The sequence below is a fragment of the Hippopotamus amphibius genome, chromosome 5 (genome assembly GCF_030028045.1).
Source record: "Hippopotamus amphibius kiboko isolate mHipAmp2 chromosome 5, mHipAmp2.hap2, whole genome shotgun sequence".
Taxonomy (NCBI): Eukaryota; Metazoa; Chordata; class Mammalia; order Artiodactyla; family Hippopotamidae; genus Hippopotamus; species Hippopotamus amphibius.
Window position 1 is genome coordinate 122544511 of NC_080190.1, and position 17247 is coordinate 122561757.

The following is a 17247-nucleotide window of genomic DNA, read 5'->3' on the forward strand; positions in this document are numbered from 1 at the left end:
AAAAGGTTTTGCTTGCAAAAGTCAGAAATGCATCCGTGAACTAACACGGTGCCAACTGCAACGGGGGGGATGACAGAAACCATGAGGCCTGATGCTTTTATTTTCGAGAGTAGGATAAATTTTCTTAGCTCCCCAAAGCCTCTCTTTAAACCCGAGCATTTATTAATACGGTACTTGAGTTCCTTGCCTTAAACAGCTTAAAGTACATTCACAGAGTTTAAAGTACATTTAACTCTCATGTTACCAGCGAATATTTCTGCCCTTGTTCTGTGATTGTTATTTGTCCTCCTCAGCAGGACGACTGTGGATGCTTCGAGCGAGGCTGCCTCGTCAGAGGACGCGTGGCCCTAGCATCCTACCTCCATCTACAATCAGAACAACTCCTCATGGTGGTTTTTGATGCAGTTTTTTTTAGAAGTTACGCAATTCAAATTCACTAGACAAATATTAGAAATGAAAACAGAGCAACAAAATCACAGCTCACTGCATTTCAAAACGTGAGTGCTGTCACGATTTTCTAGTGCCTGCACCCGAGAGCAGAGTTCTCATCCCGGGTGCCAGGCATCCGGAGCACGGAGGAAGGCAGGGAGCCTTGGCCCCACAGAGCAGAATTCACTCTCACAGGTCAGGCAGGTATTACGTTCCTCCTTTCCTGTCATTGTATAAGTTTTCTTCCCCCTCCAAAAAGAACTTCTTGGTTATGCACGAAAGCTACTCAACCTTTACACCAATTACATATTTTGTAGAAAAATAAAATTCATAAACTATCAAGATACAAAAGTTAGTAGGCAAAGGCCTCCACTGAATACACCATACCAAAATCCCCACTGCCAATCTTTAAAAAAAATTTTCCTGATTACGTTTTAATTTGGTACCGAAAATATATTCCCCCATTTTAAGAAAAATTGCCATCTACTTACAAGTTTTTGTATTTCACGTAGAACTCCTCAACTTCTACCTCCTCTCCAGATTCCTTCTGCAACAGAGGAAAATTTCAGGCATATACTTGAAACCATCTACTAGAATGTTCCAAAAGTAATGATTTGCTCCCATGTGGACACAAACGGGCATCAGAGAAGTGGCACAGGATGTTCCTGGAAGGATGAGCACGTGGTGAGCCGGTGGGAGGCCAAGGGGGTGAGGATGGACCATGCTCACTCCCTGACGGGCTCCGGCTTCTCAGACATGAATCACTTTAACTCCTCCCTAACCACATGCAGCTTCATTCACAACAACCTGACCCCAAATCTGGCTTTCTGCCAAACCCACAGTGTTAAGTAGACGCCACGTGTACCATTTTCTCAGGCAGCGGCCAATTAGCAACTGCTCTCCTGAAGGCCATATGTATTATTTTTGGCCTCCTCATGGCAACTTTACATTGTGGGTTTTGTAATGTTTTAAAATATTTAAAAGACATTTATTCCTCCATATAGTTAATAACTCTAAACAAGAAACCGTATAAAACTAAACCTTGTTCCTAGGCTGTAATTTCAGTGCATCACTATTCACAGTTTTAGTTTGACTCAATGGTACAATTAAAATCTCTCAGACAAGATGTCTCACACACACAGCAGCCAAATAAAATTAACACTCCAAATACTACACTGAGGTAAGGTTAGAACCGTGGCCCTTCAGCCAAATAGCTCCCCGATCCTGCCTACTGCAGTGTCTGCAGAAGGCACTGCACATGTGATACTTTAAGCATCTCTGTCAATATTTCTTTCTCCTTTTGGTTGTAGGCTGTTAAACAGGTCGTAATATGTAATTTTCTTCTGGAACATTTGATCAAATAAATCAGGGATGTAAAACATAAACACCACTTACAGATGTTTAGAGATTGCTTTTACACTCTTACAAGAGCACCTGCCTTGAGAGTCACATTTGGCAGCTAAACTGCCTCAGAGGTGATGCGAAGAAAAGTAAGGCAAGTCGGAACACGGCAGAAGACAAACAAAAGAGCAAAGACTTACTGGGTGACAGACGGGCACTGGATCCGCTCAAAGAGACTAGGAACACCCTCAGTCCCTAATCCTCAAACTACCGTCAAAGATTGTGAACTTAAATTTCTCTTCAAAGCTTTCATATCTATCAGTTAAACCTAAGTTTTAAGCACTTTTCCATCTGCCTAGACACCACCAATAAGAAGACAGGATATTCAGAAGCGTGGTCAAAACCCATTAATATCTGGTCCTATACAGATCCCTAACGGATCTATAAATGGTTATCACCCTAAAGCAGCTTCTAAAACCAGTGTGTTCAGAAAACCTTCTGTGTCCCAGATTTTATTTTTTTTCATTAATTTTTATTGGCGCATAACTGATTTACAATGTTGTGGCGTGTCCCAGACTTTTAGTTGTCCAAAATGAAAGAAATGTTTGCCAGGTGCCTTCAAGAGCCAGCAACATAAACCTGCAATTACCGTATAGGTAAATTCTCGTTCAAGTAACAATCCCTCCCGGACTCACTTTACATTTTTCTAGCCCTAATATTACCCTGTTCCACTCCCACACTTCAGCCTTCATTTCAAGAGATATTCTCTTTGTACAGAACTGGAGATTTCAGTAGAAGAACAAAGATAAAACACTGACCAGCTGGGGAGACTGGGGAACCAGGATGAGCCTAGATCTTGTGATGCTTCTCATAGCATATTATGAAATTCAAACCTTGAGTGGAATTTGAATGTCTGGTCTGCTGTTTTTACTTTTTTGATGTTAACCACATTTCCTTCAATTCTGAAAGAGTTTTTCAAAATTACGTATCTTTGAGGTAGTTAAAAGACGTATCTTTATCCTTTCTCTGCTCTGTTATTTCCTGATTTCATTCTTCCAGATCTTTCCTCCTGTACTGTCCTTTCCATCTCATTCTAAGTGGCCTCCCCATCTGTAACTTCTAAGTGGGCCTCAAAGCACACAGATCAACTCTTGAACAAAGAGAGAGTTTTCATTCTGCCTCTATTCTGCTCTAGGAAGCTCTAACTCTTAATGCATTCAACTGTCTGTCCCCTTTTCTCCCCATGCTCAACTATGCCTCTGGCAGTATGCCGTGGAGATCTTAACAAGAGGGTCTCGAGCTGTCTGGGAGGAGGCGATTGTGTTCCGAGACCTCACTTAGTAGCACCTGGCATTGTCCCAGGTGCGGAATTGTCCCAGGACCGGAATTGTCCCAGGACCTATTTCTTTTGGATGCCCCGAATTAGAGCCCTGTGCTTTGTTTAACTGACCACACATACTGGATCGCCTTCTTGCTCTCCCCAAGTGGGAGTGGAGAGCTGTGATACAGCTGTTGTGCCCTTCGTTTCATATAAATATGATCACGCTGGCCTCTTCTGCTTTACTTATAGCAAAACAATTAATAAAAGTGTGTGAATTCATAAGCCCTCAGAAGCATCATTTTAATTATTCACTAAATGGCAGTCAGTTTGACCAGACTCTTGTGACGGTTGAAAACAGCCCCAGCCCCTACCCCCCAGGCCCCAATGTTCAGAAACCTTTCTATAACGGGCATACCCAATGGATAACTGAGTCAGGGCATATGTGTGCATGCACACATATGCACACACACAAAACTCAAATTTATTTCTAGGACAGTTACCATTAAATTTGAGAGTCCTTTAAAGTAATTTTACATGCTCAATAGACTAGTTTTGAGAAATGTGTGTATCTTTCCATTCATTAGACTCCTAAAGCGGCCTATCAAAATGAAATTGAAAGTTCCAAACATACTAAACCATACTTGTCCCACTGTTCACATGAAACAGAAATCTCACGATTTCCAGGCGCTAAATCAATTCCTCCGGTCACCTGGATTCTCAAACAGCCATTAGGCAAATGATAATCCTGTAGGCCGGAAAGAATGACCTTTCCCAAGCATCCTATTACTAAATTAAGCAGTCACACTGGGGCAAAGAAGCTAAACTGCAGTGTGAAAAGGCAGAGATTTTGTTAAATGATGCACAAAAGAATGAGAAAGTGCCCCGACCAAGGCAACAGTAAAGCGAAGGTGTGAATCTATCAGAGATACCAAACCACAGTCCACGCAGGAAGAAAACATAACATAATAATACAGAAGCCACTTTCAAAATTATCTTTGACCCTCTGAAGCAAAAAGGATTTGAACTGTTTTCCACCAAAGACAACTCAAATCAGAAGGGGCTACATGACGACTAAATGTGGAAAAGAAGAGAATGAACCTTTATACAATCGGAAAGTCCATTCTTAAGTCTACCTCAAAATTCAAATACAAGTACCACTTATGTCCCTTCCACTGGGTCTCAGGCACATTGATTTGGGTTTAGAGCAACATAAGGGCCTGAGAGCTTATGAGCGAGGTGCTTATTGGGGAGGTTCTGCCGGATGAGTTGTGTGAGTCTGTACGACTCTGTCATAATGGATGGTCCTTTTGAGGCCACAGTGAGGAGGTCAGCTGATTGTGAAAACCATTAACTGAGTCCCCACTATGTGTCAGCACCGTGCAGGGGAGGATCTGAGCCCTTAGCCAGTTTCCATAGTGCTGCCAGGGGGAGACAAAGGCACCTTCTCACAGCCACGTCTTCAATTATTCATGGTAATAGGAAACAGACCAGCACAGCTAGAATCCAAAGGAAAATCTCAAATTTCCTTTTGTTTCTATTTGCCACACTTTCCTCCAATGTTACTAAAGCTGATAACTAAAGTTACTATTTCGAGAACATTAGCAGTTTAAAAAGTTAGTACCTGCTAATGTTTACAACACTCTAATGATTTTTTATTGCCTTTTATGAAATACCAGTAATCTACAAGCAATTCAATGAGTGCCAAACCTCCCTCTTATTTTAAATCCTACCTCAAGGCATATCTCTCCTTCCAGAGAAAATTTCCCATTAATTTTCTCCATCCTAATATTCACCTTCTCAACAAATACTCTACCCTCATGTACAATTACAGCGACTTTTAATCGCCTGTATTAAGATAAGCCTGGTCATCTGTAAAGGATAGCAAGACCTACTTCTAAACTGTGGGTACCTATCTTTAAAGGGTTTGAAAGAAAAACAAAAACAAAAACAAGCCCTAGAGCGGGCAAAAAAGAAAGAAAAAGCAATGCCCTGCATCGTGCATAGTCTAAATAGCTCTGAATAACAGAGCTTATTATAATTTGCAACCCCCCAAATCTGCTGAGCATGCCTGAAGCACTATCAATTGAATGAAAATTAATATAGCCCATCCAAACCATACACTACTTATTCAAACCAGTCACTTCAATTCGGTGAAGGGGATTATTCTCTAAAGTACATCAGGCATTTAAGTTCTGCCATATATCTACAATTCACAAGTTAACAGTTCTAGAGTCAGTAGAAGGACAGAAATGCAACCTTTCTAATTCGTTAAATAGTGCTCATTTCTGCTTGAACAGGTGGGAAATTTGGTTGAGATTTTATGTTCATCGGAGAGGAAATCCTCATGTTCAAAGAGTTATCAGATAGACACCCATACACCCCCACTCTGTACACTCATTTTGAAAACATCTTGAACATGTTGCTCTTGATTATTTTTGTTTGAGCCAGACTTACATCTTCTGATAAAAATCTACACTTTGAATAACACAATAGAAAAGCAAAGAGTAATGAAGCAAAGGTAAAGAGACATTTACGGCTGGTGCAACACCATTTTCAAGGAGCTCTAGGTAGTATTTGAATAGTAAACGTTTCCTATTTGATAAACCCAGGAGTTCACTTTAAATCCCATAATTCCTCCATTCCTCATCTCTCACTGGAAGTTATACTTTGTGTACACATTACATCTTTTAAAAAAAAAACTTATTTTACATGTCAAAACAATGAGGCTGTACTTCCAGCCACCTTGAAAGCAAATGAAAAGAAACAACTCTGCGTTTGACAATGATTCAAGCTAGAAGAGACACCTGTATCTAAAGGAGACCACCTTCTAGAGACCACAAACACAGTTTGCTAGAATATGCAAATGCATCTGGATGTCTGTATACTTCTTCAAACTAAAGTGTTTTCTCAAACTGGAAAGAAGGCAAATGGTTGGGATGAAACAGGGAGTCTCCATCACTAAAGGAAGATGCAGTGTTCCTGGAATTCGTTGTCACAGACTGTATGTGCCCCTTAGCAACAAGGGCACCAGGCTAGTTGACAGGTACTTGGGGCTCACCTTTGCAGATCAACATGAATTCTGAACACTTTGGAAGCATAAGTCATATTATCTTCAAAAAGTACACTGAAAATAGTTCTGTATTTCACTTATGCACTAATAAAAAAAAATTAATGAATATTCCAATTGCGTATAAAAAATGATATGAAAAGTATGAGAAAACACCTACTTGCTAAAATGATAAAGAGAACTTGGGTGGAGGGGGCCCTTCCTAAAAGAGACGATATAGGTTCATGTTTATGATTTCTTATGAATAATACTTATGAAAAAGGCAGCCTACAACTCTCAAGAGTCCTATACATTCCTTTTGAGGCACTTGAGTTCTCGCCTACTCTAAATGGGACAATACAGCATTGACTGACACATTTTAATTTCATTTTGGGTTGAATATCCCAAAGATTGATATCAGACTTATAAATCAGACAGGATTAGAAACATAGCCAGAAGTTTTCCTTTATGATAGTGAAATTTTTAAAGGAAATTATAAAGCAAAAAATAAGAGTCATACAGGGCTTCCCAGGTGGTGCGTGGTTAGCAATGTGCCTGCCAATGCAGGGGACAGAGGTTTGAGCCTTAGTCTGGGAAGATCCCAAATGCCACGGAGCAACTAAGCCCGTGTGCCACAACTACTGAGCCTGTGCACCATAACTACTGAAGCCCGCGTGCATAGAGACTGTGCTCCACAAGAGAAGCCACTGCAATGAGAAGCCCACGCACCGCAATGAAGAGTAGCCCCCACTTGAGGCAACGAGAGAAAGCCTGTGTGCAGCAACAAATAACCAATAGAGCCAATAAATAAATAAATTAACAAATTAAAAAAAAAAAGAGTTGCACACACACCACAGGTGTTGGAAACTCACGTGGTGCTCACCTGTTTTTTTACTGAACGACTGCTCATAATTTTTTCTACCACTGGACCATCTGCATCAACAGATTCCTAAAAGACAAAGTGGAATGAATGATTCCAAATGGAAAACAGTTCATTCTGAGTATAAAAGCGAGAAATCGCTCCCTTTTGCACCTCCCTCCATACCCTTTAAATCACTGGGTTTAATCACCAGTGGGAAATACAACTGAAAAAAACAAAAATTTCCCTCTGCAGAAAGGCAAAAGGAAGATCAGTGTTTGCTACTTCATGATTATGTGGTTTAATTCCGTGGAGTAGCATGGGTCCCCAAAACCAAGGAGCATTCAGCAACTCCAGCTGCCAAAAGAAAATGATCTCTGCATGATAGCAGTCAGACATAACTTTTCCTCATCTGGACCCATGGGGTAAATATACTCATCATTCTGTTACTGCAGGCAGCTTCTATCTGTGGAGGTCACAAAAAATGCTACATATCAACTTAACAGAGTGCAAATTAACAAGTAAAATACAAAACTGCATTTAATATATTTTTCATGGGTTACCCGTTTGTTAACTAAAGCACAGTAATGGTAAGAAGAGGCCTTTAAGGGGAAAAAAAAAAAAAGATCTTCACAATAATCAATCCTCCATTATTACCCATATTTTATACAAACTCTTTTATCCATCATTTACATTGCACAAAGAATAAAGTATGCCCTGCTGGGTACTACAAGGCAGTAATTTCATAAAGGGGTTCTTACGGTGCCAAGCAGCAGGAGACAAGCTTGAGTGGTTTATTAAACTCCCAGAAGCCACAGCACTGAACTCTCAGAGGTAAATTCAGCCTCCTTGCAGCCTAGCTCTGACTCGTCCTCAACAGAGACCATTAATTCTCCAAAATTGTGTCAAATTACATACCACAGGCTTGTACAAAAATAAATTTCAGTGAACAGGGCTTTTTAAAAGACACTCCTAAACAACTAATTTCCCATAGTGTGTTTGCCAACACAAGATGAATGTTCCCAGCTCAAAGTCTGACACTTTGACTGAACTCCTCTGGTTCCAGCTATAAAATTCCCAGCCCATCTTTTGAGATGCACGCGCGAACCACGCACACCTGGCCACTCACCTGCGGCTCGGACTGCGAGGTGGTGGAGGGGGAGTCTCTCCCAGCGGCGTCTGCATCATCGGCCTCCTCATCAGAGATCTTGAACTCCAAGTCCTCGGTGTATCGCTTTCTCTTCACCTGCCTGCTGGACCGTCGCTTCTAAAACAAAGAGCCGACAGCATGGGTTTAGAAGGCTGACGCTCTTCACCGCTTCTCAGAATGGCAAGGTACGTTTACAAGATAATCATCATCTTAAAGAAAAGCTGATGATGCTGACCCTGTAAATCACATAAGGTAGCACGGTGGCAACAAATATACTGGAAATGGGGGAAACCTGAAGTCAGGTGCCTTGGACCGCGATGGCCCTGCCACTCCCAGCTTCGTGACCTTTAACTGGGAAGTAGAAGTAACAGCACATCTTCCTCCTCGCTCAGCCGGTGAGCTGCTCAAAAGTGAAGGCAATACTGAAGCTAGGTGATGGATATGTAGGGGTTCATTATACGATTCTATTTTTGCACGTTTAAAAAATTTTCCCCATAATAAAAAGGCTAAAAAAAGTGAAGGCATGAGAAGATAATTTGTGAGTTATAAAGTTCTATATAACTATTGTTACATTATTATCCAAGGTACCAAAAATATCTCGGGAGCCCATTTAAAGAGAAAGTTTATATTTTAATCTTGGTCCTAAAAGAAACAGTCTGAAAATTTTTAACGAGCTGAAAGACTGAATGGCAGAATTTATAATGAGTGACTATGAAAAGGAATTTTTAAAAATTTACTGCACTGATTAAAATGTGAAGGACTGTTAATAGCTAATATTAATAGTGATTATTGGCAAAATGGGTCCTCTCCCACAGTGGTCAAAACAGAATCCAATACACCTTTGCAGGACAGTGTGGTCAAAATGTAAAACATGCCCACCCCTCCGGGCAAGCACACTTCTAGTAAGCTACACGATGTATCTGGGTAATATCTAGAAGACAAATGGTTAAGTAAAAAGAAACGCAAGTCGTGTAACAATAGGTAGCTTATAATTCTTCTAAGATGAGAAAAAAGCCTTGTGTATGTATTGGTACGTGTGGGCCATCAATATATAAACTCCTCCAGAGAAACATACTGTATATCTTGTTTACTTCCCTATGACTCAATGAATATTTGCAAAAAAATGAATGTGTGTTTTCAAAAACAAAAAAATATCTGAAAAGACACAACAAACTGTTAACAGCTATTAACTCTGGAGAGTGAAATGACTGCAGAAGGAAGGATTTTGCACATTTTATTCAAACAATTCTAGACTGCTTAACCTTTCTGATAGAAATAGTTTTGTCAGTTAATTTAAAATGGAGAGAAATAACCTTCTCATTAATACGTGCATGTGATAAAATCTAAGACAACTCTAAAATGACGTGTGAGTTTTAAATTACTGATCAATGCAAGACTATTATAGGTGAGTTGGCAAAGCACATGGAAGGAATAAAAATACTGAGAAAAGTACACTGATATATACTGTTCTCTAAGAATTATGAAACAAAACTTTCCGAAGAGACTTGTGAATTTTAAAGTTGGGACAGTAGGGCAGAGAGAGGCAAATTACCCTGCTGTGTGGACCTCGGGAGGGACGGGTATGGGACCTATGGGACGCTAGCCAGGACCAACAAGCCCCCAACACCTTGTCTCAAAGAATGGGACCCACTGAACTTCACTGTATTGTCTGTGTTTTCCCTGCTCTCGGGGGATGTCAGACAGCTCAGTACAACTCGGTATAACAGGACCATCAGACGCATCATTCGAGGCTGTGAACTCTTACCCCTACAGCCAGGGCCTCTCTGACAGGAGGTATTTGGGGGGACATCTTAATAACAGACTTCTTAGTGGCTCACACCAGAGGGAGCAGTGACACGGACCAGAGACGCCCCCTCTGACTCCCCTCTCCAGCCCTCCTCCCCACCCCGCCCCGGCAAAGAATAACCAATTCCATGTGCAGGTGGCACCCAGGCCAGTGGGGGTCCTGCTACCATCCATCCTGCCCCATGTCACCAAGGACAGTTTGACCCCATGGGTCCTGGAGCTGAGGGCCCACGTGAGAATAAGCCCAGGTTCTTACTATGTGACCCTGGACAAGTTATTTTGGGGACCTCAGTTTCCTGGTCTGCAGAAATAGGGGTAGTGATAGTAGCTGCCTCACAGGGATACTGTGAAGAACACATAAGGGAATTCATTGAAAGCACTTAAAACAGCGCGAGATACACAGTTAATGCCAAATGCCCTTAGTAGGATTACAGTCATGAGTAACTAGCTCCACCTTCCCAAGGAAAAATCAGAGAGCAACGAGGCTCCAAAGCTAGGCTACGTTGTACGGCTTCCTTCCTCTCCTCCCAAAGCCGATCTGGAATAACTCCTCCTCTTCTGCTCACTTTACCATCCCCTACTTCTGGTTGTCAGTTTCTTTACGATAGAAAAGTCTATTATCAGGAACAATATTTTAATTTGGTGAAATTTAGCATAATATATGTATTTCACTTGATACATCGATTTAGCTAAATGGAAATGGATTAATCTATATTTTCATCTGTATGTCATTACTATAAGGAGAATGTACCACTAACAAGACATCTGTGACGTTTTATCAGGTTTCTGTGATGGGGCCACACTGCCCCAACTCACCTTCCACCGCAAGTAACTAACACCCCTGGACAGAGTCTAAGACAAATCCACTTTACACTAAATCCCACTCTCACATTAAAGAAATGTTCCAGTACAATAAAACAAGGGCTTTTTTTAAAGTTGTTTTTTTTTTTTAAGTAGAAATGTATGTATTGGTGAACATAACTTTTATAATGAAAGTTTCTCCTCATACCAACTTTGTGTTATAGTCTATGCAACAGTGATAGGGTTAGTAATAGTGGATACAAGGTCACATCATAAGAGTAAAAAAAAAAAAAAAAATACAATTAGAACTCAATTTTCTGAAGTTTTTAAATGTTATATTGCTTTCTGACTTCTAAATAATAATTGATCTTAAGTTCATTTATTTTGGATATCAAGGTTCCTTTTCCAATTTCCCAACAAAAAATAAAATTATTTATTACATAATAGGCTTCTTTATGGTCTGTTAAACTATTACTATTTAAAACATTTATGGTATCAAAATAAAATATAAGAATTGCATTTAAACCAATTGCATTTAAAGCTCAAAACTTTTGAATTAACACTAAAATAACAGGTCAACTTGTTAAACCTGGATTGTTTAAGAAAGGTTCCGTATAGTTAAAACAGGTACACTGAAAAGGAGATTTAAATGTGTAGCCACAATCTCACTGTTGTAGTTCTTTATGACACAATTTTCTGTTTGTTAAAAGAAAAAAAAAAAGACATGGCGTTTACTAATGTTTAAACAAATCAATCATAAAACTCAAGAACTTTAAGCCCTTTACGCGTGTGCTACAGGAAGAAACACAACAAACAAGCAGTCAGCATCACTTCCTGTGCTGCTGAGATACAGGAGAGACACTGAGAAGGATCGACTTGTATGGTTATGGATGTTAGCTGTTCAGCCCATGACAGTTCAACACCAGCCAATTAGAAAGGATGCACCAGAGATGTTCATTTGCATTGATTAGCATTTTTCTATAACTGAAATGCAGAAGGAAAAAAAATCACTAGTATTTCATAAAGTCCATAGCAGTGACTCTGTGAAAGAACAACAGGATTTCTTGACTTGTGTGAAAAGTCTTCTTAATATTGTCCCAATGCTACTGCATAACGGTCCTTGTTTAAGCAAAGACAATTCAGGAAAACAAAAAACAAACAAACAAAAAACACCTGTGAGCAGAAGAATTAAATTCAAAATGATTAAAAACTCTCTAAACAATTTTCAAAAAGATGTCTACTTACCCTCCCAGTATCTTTTCACTGATATGGAAAGTAAGAGGAAATTACAAAATTAGTTCAAACTGCCGGAGGTTATCACTATGTTACATTATGGAACCAAAGCTAACCAAAACACATTCATTCTTTCTCTCTCTTTCTCTCTCTCCCTTTCAGGTCTCCTTAGGTTAGGCCGTTCTGTGAAGTTACAGATATGAGAGTTCTGGCTAAACACACACACACACACACACACACACAGACAAGCAAACAAACAAAATCTATATGAAATTCTTTAGCACAGAGCTGCATATTGCAAGTATTTTGTTTCTAACTTTTAAGCAAATTGGTAGGTGTGGGGAGAAGAACTGAGTGTGCACCAAGTGATTACAAAAGGTCAAACCTGCTTCCAGGGGCTGTTTGCTATTCTAGCAGGATCCTCAGTAACTGCTTCTTGATAACTTAGATGTCATTCACAGAAGCCACATTCCCAGCCATCCCAGAGGACCATGCTGGCATGCTTCCAGGGAACGTAACAAGGAAATAATGTTTAATGGTCACGTGTAGGGGTCCCTTACTTACTGTCCAATCAGTGAAGGCAGTGTGCTTTACACACAAGAACCTACATTCCTGATGTTTATTTCAGGGCCAGTTTTTCCACTGATTCCTATAAAATTCTCCAAAAGTCAGGAGAATCTAACAGTGGAAAATTGTGCAGTGTTGCCATCCAGAAAGTCACTAACTTGCTCATAGAAAACTTTAGTATTACACAAATACATCTTGACTCTGACTGTCAGATGTCAGGAGCCTGAAGGCGAGCTACAGATTACATCTTGATTTTTTTGTTCTGCAAAACAAAAGAACTGACAAGGAACCAAACATAGCAGAAGATTAGAAATGTGGACGAAGCTTTAAATGAACCAATATATTAAGTATACGTCAATACCGACATTACATAAACACCAAGACACATTTACAGAAATAAATGAAGAGTCTCCGTTTTATTTATCACAGAGTAAAAGACGGCAAAACCAAGCAGTCAGGAGTTTAACATGGGGCTGGCCCCCCAGCTCCCGTCACTACGGATATAATGTTCCGGGCGACAATGAAGCCATCTCTACAGCAGCTCCACAACAAAGAAGGGAGGGCCAGCGCACTTGACATGCAGCTAAAGTTACCCACACCAACAGCCACCGCTCGGGATCAGAATAATGGTATTACCTGAACACCTGGGTCCTCGTCTTCTTCAGGAGGAGGAGATGGTGGGGGCGTTTTGTCTAAGTCTGAATTTTCAGAACCTTCTGTTTTTCCCTTGTTGACCTTTTTCTTCAAAGCACTTGCTTCTGAATCAGGTTTCTTATTACTAGAATTCAAAGTGGATCACTTAGCGTTCACTTTTTAATGAGGTTTTCCACATGCCCCGTGCTTATATTTCCCACATGAATACCCCTAAAGTATCAATAACAATTGGTGATCAATTCATGTTGGCCATCCAGAGTTAAACAGTACTCTCAGTTAAGTTTTTATGACAAAACCACATATTGATGACCTTCAGCAAATATCTGACCTAATTAAAAAGAAATCGCATGCAAAAACTCCTAATTTACCACGCCGAGTACATTTGTTCATCTAGACAGTGCACAATCCCTGCCAACACACCAGCCATGATGAAAAACTGGATTAAGACGTCGTTTTGCTATCCAGTTTTTAAGGTACCAGGATAGGTTTTTTAAAACTGTCAAGGAAAACTAGAACATAATAATCATTTCTTCGTGTCTCTGGCAGAGAGTTTTAAATACTCCTATTTAAGTCCTTTTCCTGACCAGTACTACTAGGTGCCCTCTTTTATATCATTCAGCTACATTTTTATCCAATTTATAACCTTCTAAAATATAAGAAAATACACAGCAATCTCCTCTTCTACAAAAATTTACTTAACGCTGTATTCTTAAGTAAAAATAAGCTTTATTTTGGTGCTAACCTTTTTTTTTTATGCTAGATCTCCAAAATACAAAAGTACTGCAAAATGGCCCCAATAATTCAAGTACGTGTTTCATAGTATGTTTCCATCAAATGTTAATAGGATCTGAATGTCACATAACTCAAAAGACAAGAATGAACTGTAAGAAAAAATTTTTTTCATTTAAGTTTACCATCCCCTTTAGAATCTTTATTTGCCATTCTTTTAGAATGCACACTTGGTGCTACCTTCCGTACCAATTTCCAAACCGGCCCCAAGGTTTTCTAATATTGATTATTAACATTTACTATCCAACATTTAAAATAATCCAACCTTAGTAACAATTATTTTTACTATTTCAAGAGAGCCTAAAATTCTACTAAATGTTGAAAACGAAAGAGAAATTTCAAAAACCTTTAAAAAGTTTGTTTGTAAATTCCTAGAAAAGTATGCTGTCAGAATGCATTAAACACCATTTTTTTTCAGTCCCAACTACTACAAAAGGAAAAGAGGCCAAGATACCTATATGCTTTTATAGGCATAAAAGAAGCACGTAAAGCATGTGTCATGTAAAATATTTCAAAAGTATTTGTTAAAATAATCACACATCTAAAAGGCATTTTTGTAATGAATAAATGAAATACCTGATAATCATAAACTAGTCATTTTCAAATACTCAGAGCTTGTTTCTGTTTTGTTCTGTTAATATTTTAGCCCAGTAAATAGCTACATAAGGAAAAAACTTACGACAATTCAAGCCTATCGCAAACAGCACTTAGGTTTAAAGAGTTCTTTTTAATTAATTAAAAAAAAGCAGTGTCCTAAAAACTTTAAGCCCCCAAAAGATCCACAGAAAGCATAATATTTTTTAAATTAAAAAAAAAAATCCATACAACAGTTCCTCATCCAACTGTCCTAGTGTTTACGCTACACATGGACAGAAGTCTCCCCTACTATGAGGCTCCATTTCCAGCATTTATTTCCGCTCTAACTGCCACAAATTATACAATACTACAGCTGAACGCTGGGCCCCTTTCCTTTCATCTGCACGCCAAGAGCAATCAGATTACCCTGGTAACCAGCGGTCACATGACCAGCACCTGCTCTTTTGGCTGGATGCCACTGACTAAAGCCATCTGCTTCCCTCAATCAGCTTTCAAACATTCTCAACACCTGCGCTGCAGTGTTTTGTGGTTTCTTTTATCAAATCAGTGCAAAACTGCTTCCAAAACTTTACATATTTCTCAAATTTGTTTAAATCAGAGGTAGGCCTGTCACAGAGCTGAACCACTGCCAGGTAAAGAAAGTTGGCAGGGAGCCCTCCCCCCGTGCCCTCTCCGCACCACAGCGAAGGACACAGTTTGATGTAGCGGGGTGACGGCACCCGGGTGAACTATCCTGGGGCAGAAAAGGGCTGGCTGCCTCGGAGCCCCCCAGAGCCCAGGTCTGAGGAGACGTCAGCCTGCTGGGGGAGAGGAGTGCTGATGATCCTGCATCTGCCCTTCCCACGGATGCCCTCCGTGCAGCCCGGAGACTGCGCCGAGTCGGACAGGCCCTCCCCAAACGCGCGGACAAACCGCCTGTGGCCAAGGGAAGCACGCACCCCAGCTCGGATGACTGAGGACTTCTAAACTCAGTAGACCTTGTGCTATTCACACTGCTCAGAGCCAGCTAAGCCTTTCCTTGCTAACGTCCTCTCGTGACATCCACATACAAATCAAAAACACAAGTCAAAAAAGCTACAAAGTCTTCAGTGTTTGCCCCAAGACATTACAATCAAGGACAAGATAAAGTTACTTACATCAGGCTGCCTTTGCCACTATTTGGCAATAAGCTCCTTTGAATTTTCAACTATGTGTTATATTAAAACTGCTTTGCCCCAAAAAAGCCAAAGTCAGATTTTTTTTTTTTAGCCAGTGAGGCTGATGATGGTTAGGAGCACTGATTTCAGTCAGACAGCCCTCGGTTTAAGTTCAAACTCTGTCATTCATAACCTGTCTGTCTGCGACCCTGGATACGTCATTTCATCTTCCTGAGCCTCAGTTTTCTCATCTATAAAATGAGGCTAGTAACTACGGTTTGCTCCAAGATTTGACCTTTCCAAGCGCCCGGCACACACAGCTAGGAGCTGTTCTCTGACTGTGGCTCAGACCCACTGGGCGGAATCAACTGAGGAGACTCAGGGAAGGGACCCCCCCCGCATCGTGAACACGTCATCTAGGCCATGCAAAGAGAAGGAACGTCCTTTATCAACACCAGTTCAAAGGACAAACAAGCAGACCAGCCCTGAGGCCACTCGCCTCCACGTCCCTGGCCACTGCTTCAGTGCAGGCACGCACCAGGTCCCACCTCGACCGTAAGCACGGCCTCTCTGCCTCGTCCCCGTCACCAGTCACGGGCACGGCTACCCGCCATCGGCCTGCTGGAGAAAGGACATGTACCCCACAGCCACAGCCGTGACTCAATTCTGTAAGGTTCGAGGCTGGTCTTGCATAATGCCGAAGCCAAAACATGGCCACACATGCATTCCTCTTCCAAGTTATAATCTGGGAAGCTTGAACGTATGAAGAGGGCAGCCCTTCCAGTCAGGGAGAAGGGGGTGCTATTAACAAGGACCACGCCTCAACCCGACACTACAAGTTCGGGGACAAGACCACGGGGCTGTCTGGTGCAAACCCAGAACCTCAAGGCGCCTCCAACAGCTGCAGCGCTGGCCTCAGCCCGGCGCTCCGCCAGCCAGGATGGCCAGGAAGAACGGGCTGTGCGGGGTCCAGCCGTGACTGGCCTCGGCCCGGAGAAGCCACGTCTGTCCTCATGCCTCCTCTGATCGGCCCTGCCTGCTGCATTCCCAAGCTCCGTGATGTGGTCCTGCCACCCGAACATCACCTGCAAACCCAGCCTCCAGGCACCACCAGAGCAACCGGCCCACGTACAAACCTGACCGAATCATTCTGCCCAAAGTCCAGTCCCATGTGTACTGATGTCTGAGAGTCTCAGTGTACAGTTTTTACAATTAGCAACATGAACTTTATTTTTCTACTTTTCCCACACCCCAAACCCTCCACCCTGCAGATACACAGGACCACTCCTCAAAGCGTATCCACACCTCTCCTCCCTCCACTGCCCCTTGCCTACTCATCTACAAGGCTCAGTCGGACATCATTCAGTCAGAGAACCATTTTCGGGCCACCAAAGTTTGGATTAGTAAGATCTCATACTCTCTACATGCCACGTGATGTACCCCACACAGGGGATATTTAAAATACACAACACTGGGGCTTCCCTGGTGTCACAGTGGTTGAGAATCTGCCTGCCAATG

The 17247-nt window shown here is 41.3% G+C and overlaps 1 protein-coding gene across 2 annotated transcripts in view; it reads right to left on the reverse strand.

Annotated features, from left to right (window-relative positions):
* Positions 1–17247, reverse strand: part of CHD7 (chromodomain helicase DNA binding protein 7) — a 180797-nt gene that overhangs the window by 53378 nt on the left and 110172 nt on the right. For both annotated transcript variants that reach the window (XM_057734511.1, XM_057734510.1), the window contains exons 4-7: positions 13190–13331; positions 8126–8263; positions 7021–7086; positions 921–976 (exon numbers count right to left, since the gene is read on the reverse strand). In XM_057734511.1, coding sequence (XP_057590494.1) covers positions 921–976; positions 7021–7086; positions 8126–8263; positions 13190–13331 — 402 coding nt within the window. The remainder of the gene's footprint in view (positions 1–920; positions 977–7020; positions 7087–8125; positions 8264–13189; positions 13332–17247) is intronic.